General features: G+C 41.1%; 1 protein-coding gene across 1 annotated transcript in view; it reads left to right on the top strand.

Annotated features, from left to right (window-relative positions):
- SPSB4 (splA/ryanodine receptor domain and SOCS box containing 4) overlaps window positions 1–9,207 on the top strand; it is a 90,259-nt gene extending 81,052 nt beyond the window's left edge. Inside the window, exon 3 of the mRNA XM_005441653.3 lies at window positions 7,898–9,207. Within this exon, the coding sequence (XP_005441710.1) occupies window positions 7,898–8,025 (128 nt within the window). The 3' untranslated portion in view covers window positions 8,026–9,207. The remainder of the gene's footprint in view (window positions 1–7,897) is intronic.
- Window positions 9,208–23,090: the final 13,883 nt, after the last annotated feature.

Raw genomic sequence — 23,090 nt, 5'->3', positions numbered from 1 at the left:
TTTGTAGGAGATTGCAAACACTGAAACACAAAAGAGAAATCCAAGGAGACACATACTCATGCTCAAATGACAGATTCTTTATCGAACCCCTATCAAGGGGCCACTGGCTTTTGGGTTTGATTTTGGTTTGTTTTCATTCTGTTCTGCTTTTCAAGTCTTCTCTCAAGCAAGCACAGCTGGAGAGCATTAACTGAAAACAAATAATGCTGCAGAATATCCGATTGCTGGTTTTCAGCTTAATTCTGCTAAATGGTCCTCGATTTGAAGTTTTAAACTGTACTTAAATGCATTAACACTTCAAAGCCAAAGGTATCTAAACCAATCCCCCCAGCCCAGCACAAGACATGAAGAGGAGGAGGGGACAAGTTTTACCCGAGTCCTTCCCTCTGTTCAAGCTTTCTGGCCTTCCTTTCTCCCTTTAGCATATTTAATTTCAAGTACCAAATCTTTGTGGGATATGGCTTAGCTCAGACATAGGGGGATGTTTGTGTTATTTTTGTATTTTTACATCCCCACCCTGTCTGCTAAAGGCAAGGTGCTGATGTGGTACAACATAAAGCTTTATTTGTCCTAGTAGGCAACTGCTGGAGACAGGGGCTGTTTATCAGCCTTGACTGATACAGGCACAGTGGCTGTTTATCAGCCTTGACTGATTGGAAAAAATCTCACCATCTGCCACCCATTATGCTTTTGAAGAAGCGAGTGCGATAGCTTCCAGCTGGATGTGAACAAGCTGCATGGGTGGGAGGGGGGTGTGTGCACTCTGCCTCCCGTAACAGCATCAGCTGCGGCGGGGGATGTCAGAGCTTTGTACACGCAACTTCTGCGAAGGCAGCCTAAGTTTGGTAGCAGGCTGCCAGAGCCTACATGGTATAAACATGATATAGAGAGATAAACATGGGAGTTAGAGAGAAATAGTAATCCTTGCTCGAAAAGCCAGGGTGTTCCTGTTTAATTGCAGATTTCTTGAGAATGGTGATTCTGTTGGATCGCCTAAGCTGTAATTAAAATGGGCTGTTCTGAGGTGCTTCACGTGTATGGCTTGCTGGGGTAGGCTGCAGAGCTGGAAGACATCTGTGGGAAAAATAGATAAGTGATTTCTTTTATCCTGTTATCCTTTGACTGAATTTTCATTGCTGTTAGGAGATTTATTAGCGTTTTTTATGATTGGTCAAAGCCTATGTTCTTTAATATATTATTTGCAATTTCCTTTCTCTAGATTGTGCCAGTTAAGGAACACAACTCAAATTTTCCATCAGTTGCATCAGGGAAGCCATAAATAAGTCACAGGGGGTGTATTTATGTATCGTATTATGTGGGGGAAAGAACTTGGCCTGCAATGCATAAAATTAGAACAATCATTAAGCTTTGGCAGAAAGGTTGGAAGGAAAACTCCTGGCTTATGTGTATTTGTATGTTTATTCTATGTGATAATTAAATGGCAGTTACAAATTTCTGTATACCCTAAATCATCCTAATGGAAACACTTAGGCCACATTACTCCTTAGCAGGTGTTTTAATACCTGGAGGAAGGGGGAAAAATCAAGAAAAAGGATTAAAACCCAAATGTGCCGCAGTCTGGAGTACAGCGGGACCTCAAGCAGCCTGACAGGGGACAGAGGATTGTCCATTGGAAGGGGTAGGTGTGGGGTAGCAGAGCGGTCACGAGCCGTGGGGGGAGCTTGCCCTTCCCACCTGCTTCATGTCCCCACCAGAACAGGGACAGTCTGAGGGTCGCCTCGGGTCTGTGTTGGATCCCCTTTCTGTGACAGAGGGTTACTCTTATGGGAACGCCATCCCTCTAAAGATGCTGATGACTGTTGAATCTCGTATTTTGCCGAGATCAAAAGAAGCGCAGGGCAGGAACCGGAGTGATGCTGGTGGGAAAGTGGAGAGGGCAGAACGGGAAGCCAGGCAATAGCCTAGTGCGCGTGTACCGACAGCCTGGTAACTTGTATAGAAAACCTTGTGCCCAGTTAGGGTACGAACAAGTGCATTGTTCATTTTCCTTGTTTCCAAGACCACTGTCGGTGCACCAGGCATGTATTGCTCTTGCAAGAGGTTACTTTTTTCTCTGTTCTTGAGGCGGCGCTGTGTCACCTCGCTCCTCTGCCGGGTGATGAGCATTCTGGGGCAAGAAAGGTTGTGCTGCCTTGTAAATGAGCTGGCTCTTCCCGCATGGCACTGCTAGCACAGCAGAGCTGGGGCTGGGGAGATGGCGTCCACATCTGTAATGATGTGTGATTCCATTTCTGTCTCATACCGCTGTGTCCTCCCTCTTCCCTGCTCCCACCCTGCCTGACGGCAGTTGGGATCAGCAACATGAATCGCTGAATAGAAGTGCTTTTTAATACGTTTAATGCCAAAAACATCAAAAGATAAGATAATTTGGTATCTTAGGTAGACCTATAAAATAACTAACAAAAATTTTTGGTTACAGGGATTCTCGCAAAAACTCCCTTTGTTTTTCAATCAGCTTTAATTTTGCTTTGATGGTGGTTTGTTTGGTTTTGGTTTTTTTGTTGTTTTTTTTTTTTCCTCAGACAGCTCTGGTTTTATCAAATGAGATAAAAATATGCTCCTCATAGGCTAGTGAAGGCCACGAACATTATGTGCTGTTAAAGCTTTAAAAATTTCTTTTAAAAATTGATATTGTCATTTGGCAAACAACTGTTGTGTGCTGAAAGCTGCTCTTTGGTATGAGCCTTATGTAACATCGCAGTTAATAACATTTAGTGTTATTGGATCCTAAATGACTTTAGTATCTCAACTATAAAAGCCTGTTTACAAAGATGAGGCAGTCTTGTTGGAGTGTCGGATTGTTAAATAACTACAGGTCGCCAAAATTAAATGAACTTTTCAGCTGGTAATGATGTGCAAATTGCTATCACAGATGCATATTTATTGCGGAAATGCTCATGAGCACATAGTTATTTCTAGTTACAAACATTTCTTTGCCTTTGTCCTTAAACTGTCAGTGATAACATTAAAACAAATAAATCCAGATACATAAACACGGCTATTCTGTGTTATCAATAGCTAAGTGGCTACTAAATAGCTATTTAAAATTAATTTACTGAATAGCTATGTAAGCTATTTTTAAGCTCTTTGCTGTTACATTAAGTAACTATTGCAGCTATTTTTTACACTGCTTGGTGAAATGCAGCTCTACGTAAGGTGAGCAGCTGTTGTGCCTTGCCCCGGCTCCCAGGGGTGCAGGTGTCGGGGTGTGTGTGTAACCGTTGCGTAGGGAAAACGGAAGGTCTGTGACAGCGTACCCCACTCGGGGACCCGCGGTGGGCCTGCTGCGGATACTGCTGAGGAACAGAAGCAAAGGTCTGCTGCTTAGCTGGGTTTTTTAAATGGGCCTGCTTGTAAACTGCTGGTAAAAAACTGGGAGATACAGGGATTAAACGTTGCCACATAAACTAAACAGTACTACTTTCTCACTTTTTTTTTTTTCCTCTTGAAAAATAGTTTTCAGTAATGTGACAGTTGTGAGGAGCTAATTTTGGGTCAAGAGGTTTCATAGTAAACTTTAAATGAGCAGACTGTTCCTTAAGGTACATTCAGGAAGGTGGCAGGAGATGGCCCGAGGCTCAGTTCATCTCTTACCCACCAAGCTGTAGTTGTGCTTTTCTCTCTGTGGATATTTTGAAGGTGAAAAACAAGCAAATACAGTACTGTGATTGCATTCCGGAAGGTGCTAACTTAGAGACAGCAGTAGAAAAAGCATATTAGGCCATGTATGCAAATTTACACGCAGGAAACGGGGTCTGTGCTTGGGGGGTGGGGGTGTAAAATCAGGCATGGAAAATGAAAACACTTAGTAGTGTTGCATTTTCAATATAGGAGCTCCACTTACCTTGCAACTTGATAAGAACTGCCCCATCTACAGTAAACCCCTGATACGAGTTCTGCTGGAGCCTGGGAGGAGGCGCTGGGTTCCCGCTGCGAAGCTTGCTGCCTTGCCCCAGAGTGGCTCACTTTGAATTTCTTAGCCTGGTTGGAAATTTAATATAAAGAGTCATTCTTGTGAATCATGTTTTCTTTACAATTTTGCATTCCAACTCAGCAATTCATTCCTCCTTTTTTTAATGGCAAGAACGTTATTGGAAGACGCAGGACTTCAGCAAAATGGGTAGTTCATGTTCTGGGAGGCTTGAATGCTCCAGTTTCATTCCGTTGTGTTTTATTCTAAAAATGCAACACTTACAATGCATATTAGGTATACTAATGAGTGAGATGTTCTGACAATCAGTTAATAACCCTGAATTTTAAAGTTTTTCAAAGGTAAATATTTAATGTGAAAGAAAGACTTTTTCAGTAGCCAAACTTACAGCTAACTGTGTGTCTTCAGAATATTCATCTGCCTATCTCTTGCATTATTAGACTACCCTCAGCATTTGTATGATCTCAAATTAAAATAGCAGTTTGACAATGCTGTTTGAAATGTTTGGGTGTGCTGTTGAGTGTTTTGGATACATCAAGTCTACATGTGTGTCTTAGGTGGGGTGCACAGCAATATATACTTGGGATGGTTGAACGTTTCCTTTCTGAAAGGGCTGAGCTACTTGTGGTATTTTTGTTTCTGAAAACCTGCAGCCCTTTTGGTGTTTGCATGTGTATTTTGCATTCCAATTGAGCAATTCATTCCTCCTTTTTCTAATGGCAAGAACGTTATTAGAGGTCGCAGAACTTCAGCAAAATGAGTAGTTCATGTTCTGGGAGACTTGAACGCTCCAGTTTCATTCCATTGTGTGTGAAAGACAACGATTCAGCCGTTACAACAGATGATGAGCAAACCTCTTTGCAGCAGTCCATTTCCTCACCAGCACGCTGTGCTGTGCTAACAGCATCCCAGTTCCCCCTCTCTGAGCTCCAGTGTGGGAAATGCAACTGGAGAATCATCGGAGCAGCAGTGGGGGCACAGCGGGGCCTGGCACGCAGCGTGAGTGCCAGATATGGCAGCCAGGCTGCGCGCCAGATACTGGCACCTGATGAATGTTAAAGCATCTCTGAAATTCCCACTTGCTTACGTCTAGATTGCAGGCCATGGCACTCCGGCACGCCTTTGCCCTGCCGGTTCCCAAGGCAGGGGACCTGCTGGGGCACAGAATGGTACCCACCTAGCCCAGGGCCTGGAGATCGGAGCACGGCTGAGCCTGTCTTAGCTTCAGGGCAGGGTGCTCGGGGGGTGACCCCAGATGGCAGAGTTGAGGAGCACTCCGGGCTGCCATAGAGCACAGCACCAAAGGTCTGCATCATCTTTGTACTTTGTCTCCCCCTTATTAATCCCAGTGCCTCCCGCTGGAACTTGTCCGGTTTTCAGAACCTAACTTGTGCTTCTAAACTTTTTTCTGAACGATCCTCCTTTGTAAAATACTTACTAAAAATGTGCAATGCGATGGATGGGAGAGTGCTCGCCTTAAGGTATATACCAAATGTTGAATAATGCTTCTGTTGAGTTAGGCTGCCTGAATATTGCTGGTCTTTAATTTTAAAGTTTTACATTTATCCCATAAACTAATTTGAAAAATAAGATTATTTCTTTTTCTGAATTTATTTTTTGATCATTTAGGACTATTCACAGCTGCAAAAATGTTTTTACTTAAAGTGCTGTTATGACAACTTTTCCTCAAGTTCTTACAGCCAGAAGCCCAGAAAATATAACTTTTATTTAGTATTGTAGGACAAGCCTGTTCTAAATTTCTTGTAGATCTGAACTGCAGTTGGATAGAAAAAGGGAAAAGAGTTTAGTTAAATTTTCAAGTTGGAAAACCACATTCAGTACGTGTAATTTAGCAGCTGTTGCAAACACTTGGGGGCATTTTCTTTAGCATTTGAAAATTCCCTGAAGAAGTGAGACAGGAGACATTATTTAGAATTTCAACTTGAAATATATTTTAACGTTTTCTTAAATTGTATTTTGAAGTTTAGGATTAACTCTGTGCCTGGCTGCACAGATGGCTACATTTTACATACTCCTTTGTCTAGGGGAATAAAAAAAAAAAAAAAAAAAAGGACCACATGGTCAGTTAATGGCTTTAAACACTCTTAGTCTTTATTTTACATCTTCTTAATGGGACCTCAGAGATTTTGGGAAGATATTCAGAAAATTGTTGTTTATGGTGTAAGACTTGTAAGATGCGGTGTATTCTGTGTCCTGGAACTCATGAGCTATTTTTGCTCCAATTTATTAATCCTGGTTGATAAATTTTACAGCTCCATCCCTTAAGATTTAACGGTCATAATTCTGGTATGTGAAAATAAAAACTTAAGATCACCAATGTATAGAAAATGTTACTTTATTACTGGAATGTAAGGTCACTTTTTATTTAATCTTTTAATAGACAATATTACAGATTAAGTGGATTTTTACAGAGAAGTAGACTCCATATCTGAGTCACTGAAGTGGTTATAAAGTAAAATAAGCTTTCTAGTCTTTTAGCGTACAACAGAATGCTCTCTAAGCTTTTCTGCTAGACGCTTTTGGGAAACACCGTAGTGAACTGTGGACTATACGGATCAATTGTGATGCTGGGATAAATGATGGAAAATCCATTAAGTCAGTGGTGTGTCACCAGAGCGGACAGTTCTAGCATATAAAGCCAATTTAAATTGGATATTTTGTGCTTTGTAATGATTTTTTTCAAGTTGAAATAGATTCAGATAAACGATTGTTTAGGTTAACGTAGTTTTTGGAAATCAACTTGTGGCTTGTGAAGGAACTCTAGATAAAAACACTGAGTGCTGTGCAGTGTTGAGCATTTGTAAGTGATCTGGCAAGTTTATAAAAGGTTATTAATATAATATAGGCACATGATTTTTTTTTCCCTTCTCCATTTTGAAGTCCTAGTAAGGTTTTAAAGGCTACTACTGTTTTATCATGTAAAGAGGAAGTGTTTCCTGTAGTCTTTTAAGCACCTACCCTTTTAAACCAACATGTGTAACCAAATCCATCTGGTTAAAGTTGTTCTTGCAGATAGCTGTAACCGGCTCTGCAGCCACAGAGGTCCTTCATGCTACCGCTAGATGCAAATTCAATGATGGTTCCTGCAATTCTGTGTGAGCTCCGCAGGCCAGGGCGGGATATAGGGGTGAGATGGTTTGAGATGCTACAGACCACTGGTTTTGGGCCTCCAGTCTTAAGTGTTATCAGCCAGACGTTTCTCACAGATGGTTAATGCACTTCTGTTAAACTGAGAGCATCTACAGATGTTTTTTGCTTATTTTGGGGGTGTTTGTGTATATATGAGAACACCCTCCCTGCTTTCTGGTCAGCTAAATCCTCTTCCCTTAATCTATTCATGGAGGAAGAGGTTAATTTTCTTCTAGATTTCTGAGGTTGTTTTTGTTTATCTTTTTTTTGCTTCCAATGAACTTCCTAGAAAGAAAGGCTAAGAGGGTGTTGCAGGAAAAGCAGTGTTTGATGAGTGGTTTGGTTACCCTTTAAGTACCATTTCCAGTTCCAAAGATGCAGAAGGAACTGGTAAGTAAAGAGAAGTTGCCAGTGTAGTTCACATTAACACATGACAAATGCTGTGTTAGAAACAAAGTAGGGGCTCTTTGTCTCGTTATTGCATTTCCAGATTTCTAACTTCTTATGCTGCGATTTGGTAGGCCTGAAGAGTGCGTCTAGATTATTATTTTAAGCCTTACAGATAAGGAAGTTCAGTCCGAAACTTTACAGTCACTTACTATGGGTGAAATGCATAGAATTCTGTCTGTGCTCCTATTGATTCTCTTAATTGCCTCATGATTGTCAGGTTTTTCACAATACCATTACTATCTTTATGACTGTTTAATACAAAACAGAGTCTACATTAATAAATAAAACATTGCTTGTAAATGGAGAAGCAGAAAAATTAACTCTGTTTTCTTTTATTTTTTTCAGCGGAACCCCTGCCTTTAATGGACTTGTGCCGAAGATCAATTCGTTTTGCTCTTGGCAGAGACCGCCTGCATGATATAGAAATTCTACCTTTGCCTCTCTCTCTGAAAAATTATTTACAGTACCAATAAGACATCTAGAACCCTCTGGCCTCACTTTGGACTACATCAATGCAAATGGCAGAAAATTGTTTACAGCAAAATATAAATCTTCGTGATGGACACTTAAGTGTTATTTAATTTTTAATATATATTTTTTCTGAACCAGTGAAAGCAGATCACTGTGGGGGACTACTAAAGAATGTGAAAACATTGATTTGATCGAGATTTGTGTATTATCTGTTGCCTGTTGTGTTTACAGTCCTGAAGGCCATTATTCTCATCTCTCATATTGGTTTATCTTTGTTGCCTCTGGTCAATGCCAATAGAAAATCAGACCTGCAAGATCCACTGTCATACAGGACAGAGAATTTTTCAGTAATGTGATTTTTTTTTTCCTTTTTCTTTCTCTCTGCTACACCTCACCCCAATAGATAAAAATAAATTAGCAAAAGAAAAATCTTGACAGTAACTTTTGAAAAAATATTTAAACCTTGCCTTTGATATGCAGAGTTGTTGAGAGCTTTAAGTGTTCAGCACTCAACATAATCAGGCCTATAATATCTAAAAGTTCTAACATTTAAAAAAGTAGAGTATTGTCTAGAAGAAGAATATGTGATTTAAAAATACAAGAGGAAAAAAAACGGTATATGTGTCAGAAAGATCAGGTTTTGGATGTGGTAACAGTAAGATGCAGTTCATTGTTTGCAAGACCAAATCTAGTCCCTCCAAAGTTCTGCAGTTTGTAACAAAGTGTTCACTATCCCAAGAATTTAGGATATTTGTATTTTAGAAAGCTTGTCACTTTTTTTATTTGAACAAATTTATAATTTTTATGTGGTATGAACTCTAAGTACTTGGTTCTCTTTTTAATGTATGTGTGGTTATAATGTTTATTTAACTGTTTAGAGTCTGTGGAGTTCTCATTTAACTGTTTCCCATCTTGGGGTGACTGATTTTGTTTTTTTTCCCCAACTCCACCTGAAATGTATTAATTTTTCAGGCTCATCCCATTTTTTAAGATGCTGCTTTCTATTTGCATTTCTTACATGTTTCAAGTTATCTGCCTGATCAGTTATCTAGTTTTTAAACTGGAAGTTGTTGTTATGGCAGGATGTCAAATATTTAGACTGAGCTGCCTTCAGCATATTTTAATGTGAATTTACTGATGAATGAGGAGAAAATTTCTAATAAAGTCTACTGTCCAAAACAAAACTCTTGTCTCCTTTGATGAAGTGTTAAATAACATAGCAATGCATACAGAGTTGAAGTTCAGTTCCTCCTGCAGCTTTGCAAATGTTTGTGTTCAGCACTTCTTTCAAATTGCTGCTTTGGGTTCACGTGTGAGCAACACTGTGGGCAATGTGTTTGGTTCCTGATTTGTCCCACTCGCTCAGAATATAGCTATACTCTTGCTTTTAACACAATTCTGGCTAGATTCCTCTAAACAAAACCTCAGTTTTTTGCAAAGTTGCACTTTAAGGCTCCGTGCTTTTGAGGTAGGCTGAAGTTTGACTGCTGTGCACTGATGATACAGGCACAACCACTGAACGGCAGATGGTTGCCCTTCTCTGTCACCCCAAGGAACAGAATTACAGTTTCAATTGGGAAAGAGAAACATGAGATAAACAAGGTACAACACCACAGCAAGACTGGAAACAACAAGAGCAAGGTAACACAGGGATGTCAACAGTTAAGTATTTGTTTCTCTGAACTTGACTATCAAAGTTGATGCTTGCTTCAGCATCAACTTACTTTTGGGCTTGCTTTCATTTCATTAACTGTATTCGTTACTTCAGTCTTGCAAAGGGGAAGAAATTACAGCTGTGATCTGTATTTCTTACTTTTCCCGCTTGTTTAATATTAAACCTTTTGTCTCTATAGGTATGTAGGAAGAAGGAGATACAAAGGTAACACACTCGAAAGGAAAATATAGCTAAGTCAAGTGATCTTTCATAAGCAAGGTAAGCAGCTGTTCAGGAATGGCATAGTAATCCTGGTAGACCTTATTTTTCCACCACTGAAGTCCGTTGTAGGTAAGCATTTCCTAAAATCAGTTTTGCTGTGTGTAACTAGATTTCATGTTCCTTTCAATAACTGCGGTGACACAACTGTTTAAGTGTTGTCTTCTCTGGTGTTTCACTTGGCACAGGCTAACAGCTTTTTAGTGGGACACTAAAGTGGGAACTGATAACACGAGGCAAATTAATGGTGCCTTTGTACGTTAATTAACCTAATTATTTTACAGTTGGATTGGAATTTCAGTGGGTGCCCCTTCAGTGATGATTTGTCTAAACCAAATGTCCTTATTTTAACTTTCAAACAGGTTTTTTCCTAACACTTTGCTGCCTTCCAGGAGTGCTAATTTTACAGGAGTGATAGATTTGTTCTTTTACTTTTCCCTAATTGCATGCTGTGATGCTGTGGATGGTAGATACACCCCTTCATGTGAGATTAGGGCCCTCCTTTGGGGGTCAAAGTTTCTTGGTCCACAGAATTTTTGTAAGGAGGGTGTACCATGGAGAATATTAGCCATACTCCAGCGTTCCTACTACCCATCCCTTTGTGAATAGATTCTTTTCCAGGAGGGCTTATAGGGAAACCACAGTGCCCATCTGTATTGCTGGTAAAAATGAGTCAAGCATTGAGGCTAAGCATGTAGTCAGAGTACCTCTTCACCGAATGTATCAAGAGTCTCCTCTCTGTTGTGGAACTCCAGCCTGGGTGGTACGTTCTTGACATGGATGCTCAAGGCTGGCTCTCCTGGAATGCAAACACTGTTTACTGTCTGCTTTAGGAGTGAATTGAGCACTAATTAAAAGGTGGCAGTGCATTGGCTTTTGCCCAAAACGGAGGTCAAACACTAAGTTGCAATCATTCTTCAACCAATGCAGCTGAAACTTCTCAGTCCCTCTGTCCTGGAAACCTAAATGCAGCAAGATACCTGCCCAGAAGTCTATGCTCAGACGTGTCTAACAGAGGGGGTGATTGCTTACTACAAAGCTGTACTACAAGATTTGCAGTAAGATCTCTCTTGCACCTTTATTTTTAATTTCCAGCTGCTTCTGACTTTCATCACACGAAGAAATAGACAATAGATGTGATTATTTTCAGCTTTTGTATCCCTGCGCCTGAGCAAAAGGAGTATAGCTTTTCTAGACATGATCTGGAAGTTTTCGTACGGCTGGTAAACCAAGGCCAATAGAAACTTTTCAAAGCAAAACACGAGTCTTAACCGTAATATTTAAAAGAACAGGGCACATTCCTGGGAGCTGCCACCAAATTGCGACCTTTGTGATGGGTGCATGCTAATTAGTGGGTTGCAGTAGAAAGTATTTCACCTACTTTTTTGGGGATTTGGATCTCTAATATGACCCCTTCCAAGGAGGTACCAAAAATGCAGAATCCCTTCTATTAGAACTGTGGTTAAGACTTGTGGATATATCATGGTGTCCCTTCATTACTTTTTCAAGATTTCCATTCTTCATCCTTCTGCACCTCTTGTGAGGGAAGGGTCTTGATTTACCCACCTAGAGGTGCTGTTGTCGTGATCACAATTTGCACTTGCTATAACCTCATTGACAGTCTCAGCTTTTAGATTTACTAAAGCTCTTGTTTCACAACATGTAAATTTGGGGTCAAATCTGAGAAGCTGTTGTCCTTTGGTATAGCAGCTGTCACATGTATCCCTTCTACTAGGCTGGCAAAGTCAGTGCTGTGAAGACTTTGTTTCTGCTCCATATTGGGCCAAGGGAAATGTGTTGAAATGTCTGCGTTCTCATCCAGAGGTAATGTAATATAATCTGTAGAGAAACTGTGAAGTCTCGGTTTAGACTTCGCATGTAGGCTTTCTGGTGTTCAGGTTTGTATCTCAACAGATAGACTCAAACTCTTCCTGTTGAGGTAGTATCTAACTTCGTGAGTTTCTTAGTGTTCGCTTGAAGCTGGGAAAAACTGTTAACGGAAGCAGCTATGTACGAGTCATGTGAGTGTTTCTGATAGTTATAAAAGAGCAGCAAGCCAGGAATGCTATAAAACTTCCTTCTCATCTCCATTACAGTTGGAACTAAACTATGACCATATGTTCTCACGTCAGTCAGCGGCAATCGCCATGTAGCAAGCTTTGTATCAGAGCCAGCAGTACTCATTCAGGTACAATTCCCACTGACATCAGCGGGAGATCTGTCCGAGTCAGCACTGCTGCTTTTGGTTCCCATGTAAAGATCTCCAAACATTTCCAATACATTGTATTGAGCGGTACTTTATTATATGTAAGCAATGTCAAGCAGATGGTTTCTGCAGCAGTTTTTCTAATTTGGCAAAACATGCTGGCAAGTGTAGTTAGGTAGATGTGAGAAAGTGGAACGAAAAAGTGTGTCTAGTTCAGGCTGAGAGTGATATTCAAAGGGGAAGCTAGACTTTTTGGCTCCTTGATGATGATTTTCAAAAGCTTTTTCATTTATAAACCTTTAAAATCTCACAGCGGTTTTTATTCTGTATACTTAAAGGAATGTAGGATCTTTATCCATTCCTGTTTATTTCACAAAAGAATGTCTGGTGATCACGAAGTGGAAATCCTTTGTTTGCTTGATTCAAAAAGACACCAAAAAACCTCCTTCCTCCTTGGGAAATGTTCTCTGTAGACACAGAGCCATGAGTAATATGCAACACACATCAGCCTGAATGCCCCCCTTCTTTATTTTTTTTGTCTTGAGTTTGCAACTGTTTATTCAGAGAAGAACTCGGTGTGTTCTGCAGGCAGTGTCTAAAAATAAGTATGATTTGGAGCATCTGCTAGAAAGCAGAACACCCTACGGAGGGTATATTGAAGCAGATTTGAATGTACGGTGGGTGGGGTCAGAGAACAAAGGAGCAGAGCTCTAGAGAGTAGCATTTCTCTAAGGATTTAACTTCTTTTTGTTGTTGTTATTGTTTTGTTTAGCCCCACTATAGAATGCAAGTAAATTCACAGGGTAAGAAAAAAAGTGGTTCATGCTTCCACTGCCACCAGGTGTTTAACGTTGATATTTAAAGCTTAAATAATATCTTCCCCACTAAACTCTTGTTGCACAGACTTAACGTCCCAAAGCTCTACACTGACTGCATGGGCTTCAGAAACCTCTGAAGGACCTTGGACTCTGCAGAGTAGCACCCTGTTCCACATATTGTCCTGTTGGAACTTAATGAATTAACTTCTAGGCAAAGAGCACAGCTGCTCTGTCATTATTGCTGCGGCTGCAGTAACATATGGGGCTACCCAGGCTAGCTTAAATATTAGCCAAATAGAAGCCCAGTAACTGGCAGAACAGAGCTCAGTATGGGGTGGTTTACTGTGCCAGGCAGCAGCGAGACAGCAGTGTCAGCATATCTGAAGTGATTAATAAATGGCTGAGCTTAAAAGGGTCTGCATTTCAATGTGGAGGTGTCTCTGCAAATCCTGTTTAAAATAGGTGTCAGGATCAGATACTTCTAGTTTCATTTGTGTCACTGTGAAATTTTGTACGTTTTGTAGCCTCTAGTGTGACATAGATGTATAAGTAGAGCTCGTGTTTTTAGTAACTTTAACATATTAGGGGGTACTTACAGTTGAGATAGCTATGTTCTGGGATTTTAATAAATTGTTTCTCCGGCTTTTTTGAAAACTACAACACAAAAGGCAGGTGTCTTCAGACTTCTAAGGAAAAGCAAAAAAACCCCACAAAAACAAACCTACGAAAAGAGCTGATGCTTCTGAGAGCCTTCGTGTGCTGAAGGTTCTACTGACAGTTTGAAATACCAGTCATAAGCCATCATTATAGAGGCCCTTAGTTGAGGTCAGCATCTGTTCAGCAGTGCCTGGATCAGCTTCCTCCATATTTATTTATTGTCTAAAAATAAAAAGGTATTAAATAAGGTTATTCAAATTGCAAGCTCCACCTGAAAATGCAGGTTTTTAAAGAATGAAATGTTCATATTGCACATAATATTAACAGACACAAGTAACTGGTGCATACATACCTGGGAAACTAATGCATGTTTTTATTGGCAAAATGCTTCAGCCTTTTTTCTTTTCACTGAGAAAATCAGTTTGGCAAGTGCATTGCTTCTTGTGTAGCAAAATGTGAACAGCTCTAAGGCATAGGGCCAGAATTTCAATATACGCATTTGGAAGTGACTTCTCAAGCACAGTAAAGGTGCCTGTGGCATTATTTTGGACCTGGAGTTTTACCTTATTTATAGATAGATTTTTACTGCATGTCATTCTTGGGAATTAATAGGAATGGATCCTCCTGAGCCAAGTATTGTATCTATCAGGGCTTGTCTCAAGATGGAACAAACCAGAACCAAACTTCCCCCCAAATTAAACTACCTCGGTAAACAGAGCCTTGCATCAGGTGCTGCTGCTATTAAAAATGTTTCCCATGTTCTATCATCTAAATGCATAAAAAACCCCTCCATTAGAAAAAGCCCTTTAAAAAAAGGAAAGGACGTTTTGAGTATTAAATGGGCCTACAGAAGATGGAGGGTGAAAGCCAGGTTCTGCCAGAAACTCTGATACCTTGATGATTTTTTTTCCCCCATCATTTTCTTGTGTACATCCAAACCAGCTGTCATTTTTCTTCCATCTTTAATGGCTAGTGCTTGTGTAGGTTCTAATTGCTTTGCAGGACTGTTGTTTTACATCTGATACTGTAATTACTTCTGCAGTGCTGCTGTAATGCAGATAACCTCTCCAGCTGCATAGTCACTGGTACCAAATAGCTATGAACTTGTTGGTTTATTTGTGGCTGGCATAGCAGAACAAGGACTTCTCTTTCCATGACAGCTGTTACACAGGAACATCATAGAATCATAGAATGTTTTGGGTTGGAAGGGGACCTGAAAGATCATCCATTCCCAGCCCCCCTGCCATGAGCAGAGACACCTTCCACCAGACCAGGTTGCTCAAAGCCTGGTCCAGCCTGGCCTTGAACGCTTCCAAGGATGGGGCACCCACAACTTATCTTGCAGGCTCGCTGCTGGTCTTGGCTAACTCATGGGTCACAGTACTGAGCTTATGGGCAGCATCATACTTGGCTCTTTCAAAAATCTTGCACCGTGGTGTGAGTGGCTTTGTCTGCAGGAAACAAATGGCCTATAACCCAGCTTAGTTTCCGTGGTTCTGATTTCCATGGTTCTAATGCAGGAACTCTGATAACAGCCAGAGCATTACCTCAGGTAGCAGAACTGCATCTCTTCTGTAGATAGATGCAATTTAATCACCAGCTGCCTTCTAGTCTGTAATAAAGGCTGGTGTGAGCCCTGAAACATGACTTTATAATTTTTCCCATTTTTCTTTGTCCCTAAGTTTTCTGATACAAACAAAAACATTCAATCCACTTGTTCATTGTTTTTAATCTTGCTTCATTTTTTACCTTGATGGTATTTGGGAATCAGACTGTGTTTCCCAAGCTAAGCTTCATGAAAATAAACATTTCATATTTTCCAGTGGCAGCGTGTGCCATGCCATGTCTGAAGGAAAGTATTTCTTGTTGTTTATATTGACTTTGCTACCTTGTAATTTCATTCCTTTCCTCACCATCCACATCAGGGAGCGAATCTTTACTGTTGAACTTAACTGTTAATGACCCCAAGAGCCTACTCAAAAGCATGTTGAGAGACATGTCTCTGTTAAACTGACCTCATTTATTTTTAATTTAATAAATGTCCAGTTATTAAGTCCAGTGCCCCTCAATGGCCTCATTCTGCACGTATACACAAGAGACCACTGGTAGCTTGCAGCTAACATGCCTTTTGTCTTGTGCATCTTGTTTGCCTGTGATTGCAACTTCTCTTGGCTCTTCTACTGGGATATCACTCTTGGAAAATCGCTGTGGGCGCTTTAACCTTCAGTGAGCTTAGTTTAGTTCGTCTTCTCAGAGGGATCAGCAGTACTTCAAGTAAGGATTTGTTTTAGATCAAAGTTCTTTGAGCTGTTACAAAGGACATTGCGAAAGATTGGAATACTTATGACTTCTAATAATAGAGCTGCTTATTGTTGAGGCTTAAAACTCCGTATTTTAGTACCTCTTACATCTTTAACTCTCTCCCACTAAGGAATGTTATACGGTACTTTACTATCGATGATGACGCTGACATAAAAAAAAAAAAATAATCTATAATTCAGAAACTTCTTCCTCTTTGATATCCATGACCCTCCAGCTTCCTGCTGAAAATAGAGATTTGGAGAGCCTGCTTTCTTGCATTACTTGGTATTCTCATCCCCCACAGAAGTGGGAACAAATGGTTTTAGTTGTCAAATAACGGGTTATAAATGGGCAGCTCTCCTAGGATCTAGAATGTTGTGTCTTCTGTGTTGAAAGCAGAAATAAGTGATTTCCCACCTCCCCACACACCCCCAAAAAAACCCCCACAACAATTCAACAGCCTTTTTATCTCCAGAAAGATCTCCTAAATGTGTGTCTCATTGAGCATAAGGAGATGCTCCTAATCATTTTGAAATACCCATCTTTTGGATCTGGGAACTTTTTGACTTTGAAAAAGGAAGGACACATCAGATCATGCCCTCTTTTTACTTTTTGGTTGGTTTTTTTGTGTGTGTTTTTTTTTAATTTATTTTAATTAAGCCTTTAAGGTTTTGTTTGCTTTTTCTGGTTTTGGAATTTACTTGTAGAGATATAAAAAAATACTCTTTTTTCTTTTGTGAGTTTCCTTACTGAACCTGTATATTTTTGTGGTCTTGCTATAATTAAGGAATCCAGAGGGGAAAATGGTGTCTTTTATGAGACCAACTGGTTGAAATTGAAAAGAAGAGACACTTCCAAACAGAAAAATTTTTCTTCAGTGAAATACAAATGCCAATTTTCAAAGTTAAATTCACATTAGTGTAAAGGAATGAAGCTGGGTTAATTAACATTGATAATATACAGCTGTGGGCTGGCTTCAGGGGCGGTGGGTTGGCTGGTGTAGATAAGGTGCAGCTGTGGCTGGTTCTGGTAAGAGGTTGGGCAGCCAAGGAAGAGAGAGCAGGCGAGGAAGAGACAGAGAGAAGAGAGAGAACACATGCCCTGGGACAGGAGAGACTAGGAGAAGGCAGCAGAGGGACTGGCATGAAGGGTATGTTGGTATGTAATGGTAAAAGACCTTGTTGCAGCCAGCTAGTTTGGAGAGTGCTGCGACACATGAGGAACTGTTTAAACTTAATTCTGCTACACAGAAATTTTAGTCAACTGTATTACTTCTGTGCCCTATTACAATTTTTCATGTTCCTGAACCACTAGCAGATTCCTTTGTTTTCTGAGAAACCTGCCTTTCCCCTGTCTTAAGAGGAACTAATGACTCAATGGAATTTTTTCTTTGTGATATTCTTCCCCCTACATAGTTGCAGGTACAAACTTCTTTGATGTAATGAATTAACTTGCATAAGTTAAATGTGTGTCCCTAGTTTCAAGTTGTATTTTGCTTTGAGGATCAAAGCTTCAGCCTGCATATCCAGCAAGCTGGTCTGGCTTTTAGAGTATAGCATTAGTCTCATTAAAGATATTATCTTTGTCTGTAAATTCACTTCTGTTTATACCCTGCAGTAATCATGCGTACATTCACACCATCACTTCTACATAGAAGTTAACTAAAAAGAGCAGATGTCATATATTTAATCAAGATCTTTCCCTTTCATGATTTTCCTGTTTAAAGAAAACAAACATAAATGAGTTCTGAGAATTTAAATTCTCTGCTGTTTGCACAGAGCTCCTGTTTGAATGTTTTCCTAGGCCTACACATGCTCTGCTGTCTTGGAAAAACATGGTAGGAACTGGCTATGAATTTGTATAATGGAGTAAAAAGAAGGAAAAAAGACTTCCAAAGCACTCTTTTTAAGTACAGTAGAGAGAAGGAAAAGGCAGACAAAGCAAAATTGCTCCTAATCTGTTTTTACCAGTTAAAAGCCTAATAGTGAACTTACAATTTGAGTGCAATAGTTTTATTTTCTATTCTGCCAGCCATCCCATCCACACACTTCCAGTTTGCCTGTCACCCAGCTCCCTGGTTTGTCCACAGATTCAAAGAGTCAGTTAAAGGCACTTTTCTGCATAGCAGTTGGTCTTGTTCTGCTGAAGCACAGTCTGAAGTCTCGGCTTCCCTTGGCCTGCATAGGCCAACGCTGTCAACCTGTGACTATGTTTCTTGGCTGAAAGGTCTCCGTTGGTCTGTAATGGAAATGGGAGCCCTCTGCCTACAGATCCTTGCGACTAGAAGTAATTTCTAACTCCATGAAGTCTCCAGAACCTGCTCCAGAAGCTCATCTGGGAGTCATATCTAGATTTATCGTTGCTCGTTAGAACATGTAATACTGAAAGCAGACTTTCCATGAGTTTAGCAAGGGTTTCTAAAAGGTTACTTCTCACTTTGGGTAGCACAAAAGTAGTGGAGAAACGGACAAAACAAATGAAAACTTAGGTGTATTTCCAGGCTTTACTTTCCTACCCATCATCGGCTATGGATAGGTATTATGTTGGGGTTTTTTTTTTCCTTTAGTTTAGGCTGCAGTGTTTAGGATGCAGTGACATTTGCGTAGCAAAGCTTTTATTTCAAATTGCAGATGTTATTTTCACTTTTCTTTATCCAACAGCTTTTAGTCAGAAACTGTCTCCTGGCACAGAATTATGCCCTCTGTGTTCCTCTCTTATGCTGTCAGTTCCTGGAATTTATAGGTTATTGCACAATGATTCATTTTCTTTTGTTCTAGAGAAAGTCTTTTGCTCCTTTTCTGCAAGAAAGTAGTACAAAACTGTTGGCTTCAGGCTTATCTGGAAGTGCTACTCCCTCTATTTGCAGAAGAGGTGTCAAATGGTAAGGAGAATGCAAATAAACAGAATTTATAAATCACAGAGATGGGTTCTTCGAATCACAAGACCTACATGTCTTGGCAGGCTAAGTTGGATCAAAATTCCAATTTCATTCTTAATAGGAATTGCTAAGCAATGCATGGGAAACACAGCTCCAGCACACATCTCTTGAGTTCCTCTGTCAAACTCAAAGCAGATTTTCAGCTGTCAGTGGTTCCTAACTCAAGAAATTCCAGGCAAGCAAAGCTGCTCTTGGCCACCTGTAGCTCTCCCAAGGTCCCTTTGCCAGATGTTTGCTCTGTCTCTGCAGCACAAGCAGAGCAAGGAGGTCCCAGAACATCGTTATCTGCAATACACATTAAGCAGCGTAAAGAAAATTTGTGTTTCTTTGGCAAGCTGTGCTGCTTGCCCTTGCTGGTGAAGGAGGGAAAATGATGAAGGAAGATTTTCTTGAGAACAGTTTTTTTTTCATAGCACCCACATGGGAATAGAAGGGGGAGAGAAATCAGATGTTTCACAGATTAATTTTTTTTAAGTGCAGAAGAAACTTAGCTCATTTAATCTAACAGTTTTATGGAGGTCATAACGTCTCACTTTAGCAAGTTAAAACCCTTCTATTGGACTATGATGCTTAGCTAGAAGACAATAAATGTATTTCTCGTTCACTATTTCTTATTATAGTTTGTTCCAGTTGTGCACAAAAGCAATTAATGCTGAGGATTTTTTCCCCTACCTAAAATTATGTACCTTGAGCTGCTTGCCACTGGTGGCTCTTTTTGTATGGAATTGAAGAATGATGTAGCACTCAGTATTGTCTTACCAGTCTGATACATACACGTTGTAAATGAGCCACAATTTATTTGGTCATCTTTTGATGATCTAACCGTACAGTTAAACCTTAAATTCTAAGGAAACATCTCTTGGAAACTTCTAAGGAAACAGGTATCTTTCGATGTGCCAGATTCTACCTTCTAATAAACTGGTTTTGTCAGTCAGTGGTCTCCTGCCAGGTAAAACAATTCTGCCCTTTCTTTCCTTCACTGTCATTTCTTCTTTGTTTCATTTGCCATGGCATGGCTTTGGAAACTCATAATTTAGCTGCGTGTCTGTTGCAACCCTCATGGTTTTTAGCTGCTACTTCCTGAAAGTCTCTCGTCTCATAATTAAAACCTGATGTCTTCTTTGATACCTAACTTTGGCTTTTTCATCACCTTTGTGTGTGAATGGATCTAGTCTCCAAGTGATCCAAATTTTTCTGTACAACTGCCCTGTTCTCCCTCATTACCTATCACCCAATCAGTTCTTTTGTAAATTTGATAAACCATGATTTGACAGTCCCAACCAAACCACCAAGGAAACTTCAAACACCGTCGGGCTCAAGTGGAAGTACTTTTCAGTAATCATTGCTTGCGGATAACCTCTTCAGTTGTCGGCAGCCAGTGCTTATTCACTCAACATGCACTTTGCTGAGGGTGCGGTCATTTTCTAAAATAAGCCATCAGGTACTAGTTCTAATTATTTACCAAAGTAAAAATAGTGCTTTCTTTTTTGCATCTTAAAACAAACTTCAAAAGAAGTATGTGAGACGGAGGTGGAGAAGACTGGTAAACAAAAGTGTGTGTTTGAGGAAGGGAACCAGAAGAGAGAAGGTAATGGGGCGGGAAGAGAAGAGGAGCTTTGTTACTAAGTATAGTAAAGTCTTCTGCTGACCCAATGATGTATTGCAGTCATTATGATGATCTCTAAAGAATATTGAGCAGGTTCTTTAAGATGAAACGCCAAATTTAAGATCTTCTAGCAATTTGGTTTTTACAAATTTTATTTCAATCATGACCTTGCTGTTACTGTGCACTCCTCAGTAGTTGACTGCATTGATTTATTTCTATTCACATGCGTGCTTTCCGACTAAAACATTGAGGCATTATCAATGCATTTCTATTTGACTATATTTCGTGAATATATTTACAAGCAGTACACCAGAAATCTAACATTAGTAGCCTTTAATTTTGTCCCATCTTTCTTATGTCTTATCAAGTCTGTAGAGGGTGTTGCAGTTTGGAAGGATAAGTGTACCGAGTTAATGCTTTACAAGTGGTTGCCTCCAAAGACAGAGCGCTGAACTGAAAAGTAGTTACTGCGATGCACAGTATATAGAAAATACTCGCTTGCTAAAAACACAGAGAGAAGTTCTTTCTAGTTTTGCCACAGATGATTTCTACCTGGCTCAAGCCCGTACCTTGGCCACTCCCGCATTTAAAGATGTTTATACCCAGTCACTATTTCCAAGGAATTTATAGGTGAAATAATTTTTCTAAAGGTGTACCACCCTTTGGTGCCCTGAAAGTAGTTTGAAAGATAAAAGGATGGCTGGTGAACATGGTAAATAAGGTACTTGAGGTTACAAATCACTTTTGGGGTAGCTTCCATTAAGCATCAGTTTCTTGTTCCTACAGGGCCTGATCCTACCATGCTAACAGATTTATAATAATGAGACTGTGTTGATACTATAGGAGTTTACTGGTAGGGTGCTATGACTGACTTATGTGCACGCAGGTTGTCAGGAAATGCCTGGTTCTTACAGCTTGGCAGCCTCGCACGTATCTCTTTAGGAAGCAAGGTTATATGTTTTAGCACCTTGACAGGGTTACCCGATGCTTTGTTAGCAGCAGAAACTGAAAATATGCTTGGCCAGATGAAGTCTGGCTCAGCACAGGTGATGAGGGAGGACTCCAGGAGCAACACTCTGTGAATCGCTGCCTACCAGCTGGCTGCAAGCTTGCTGGTGAGCGCTCGTTGCTGCCTGCCACAGTGGGAGGCAGAAGACCAAGGTGGGCTTCTGATAGTACGCCTCTCCGCAGCAGCTACAGGCAAAGCTTGCCTCTGAAAGATCCTGCTTGCTTCCTGCCCTTCTGTATTAGCATTCTCACGTTACGATTTAATTTATTTCCAGTCAGATATAACCACGACTAAAATAGATCAGGAAATGCAAAACCAAACAAAAGCCGTCGTTATCCTTACTTCCTCACAGAGACGATTCTTCAACTCTTTGGGGATAAGCTTAAAAAGTATATCTCTTTTCTGTCTCAGTTCTGGATTTTATGTTTTGTTTCTTTCACTTGAGGATAACAAAAAAATCATTGAAGTGTGGCAGGTCACTAGCTAAAGCCTTCAGCTCTCAGTACCACCCCATAAATTTTCAGGTCTCCACCTCTGGTGAACTCTTGGTTTCTCCCTCCATGTCACACAGCAAAACGCCATTCCATAAAAACTAAAACCTCTGCTTGTTTTAAAGCTTACAAAACGCATTCATACTCAGTCTACGCTCCTTTTGGGTTTAGACCAAGGGGTGACTGTTCGGTGTCATTTTGGCATGGCGTGGGCACAGGCAGCGGTGGTGGCCCCTTGCCCGCCCGCTGTTCTGCTCACAGGTGACGTTCAGGCAAGGTGGCCTTGCCCTGGGTGCTGGGTGAAACCCACGGGAGCCTGATACAACCCCACTTCTCGGCCTGGTTTTAGATGGTACCTGCCTCATTCCCAGGCCTGTTATGTTGGCAACTCTCAGTCACAAATGTGAGCTGCTCCTTGCACCCCGTTCCCCTCGCGTATATTTCTAGGTTACAAAATGTGGACAGAAGGACTATTCTCTAGCCCCTAAGGTGAAGCGACACCAGCTGGGCAGGGTCAGACGGTACAGCAGCCATGTCTTTGTGGGTCTTTCACCTGAAAATGTCTGAAATGATGAGAAGTCAGAGCTGCGGATGGGGGCCTGTGGAGGTGCGGGAGGCGGGGAGGAGCGGGGTGACGTGGCCTGGAGGAGCCGCAGCGGTGCTGTCCCTGCCTGCTGAGCCCCCTCCGCCTGCTGCCTCCTGGCCTGTCTGAGGAAAGTCACACCTGGAAACTGCCTGGTGGGAAACTCCTCAGCCTCGGAGGTGTTAGTGGGAGGGAAGCTCTGTGGTAGTGCCCAAATCACTTGCGAGTATAACGCTGCGGCAAGGGGAAGGCAGGCTATACAGATTCAGTGCTCAGATAAATTGAGGCAAGGGGGTGAAATGGATCCCCCTGCCTCAGGAGCTCCTGCCTGCTGGCACAGCCTGTGGCTCGGTGCCTGGGTGGCCGCTGTGGCCGGGGCAGGGGGTGCTTCCCCACACGGCCTGCTGGGTCAGTCATGGCGGGGGAGCGGGGCCGCCATCTCCCAGCCCTGCCGGCCCCTGCAGGGTAAACATGTTTCTGGGCTGGCGACCTGAGGGGATGGTGGGCCGCGGGCCAGGACGCAAA

This window comes from Falco cherrug, chromosome 11 (genome assembly GCF_023634085.1).
Source record: "Falco cherrug isolate bFalChe1 chromosome 11, bFalChe1.pri, whole genome shotgun sequence".
Classification (NCBI taxonomy): Eukaryota; Metazoa; Chordata; class Aves; order Falconiformes; family Falconidae; genus Falco; species Falco cherrug.
The sequence above is the reverse complement of the archived record's forward strand: the minus strand, read 5'-3'. Positions and strand labels throughout refer to the sequence as shown.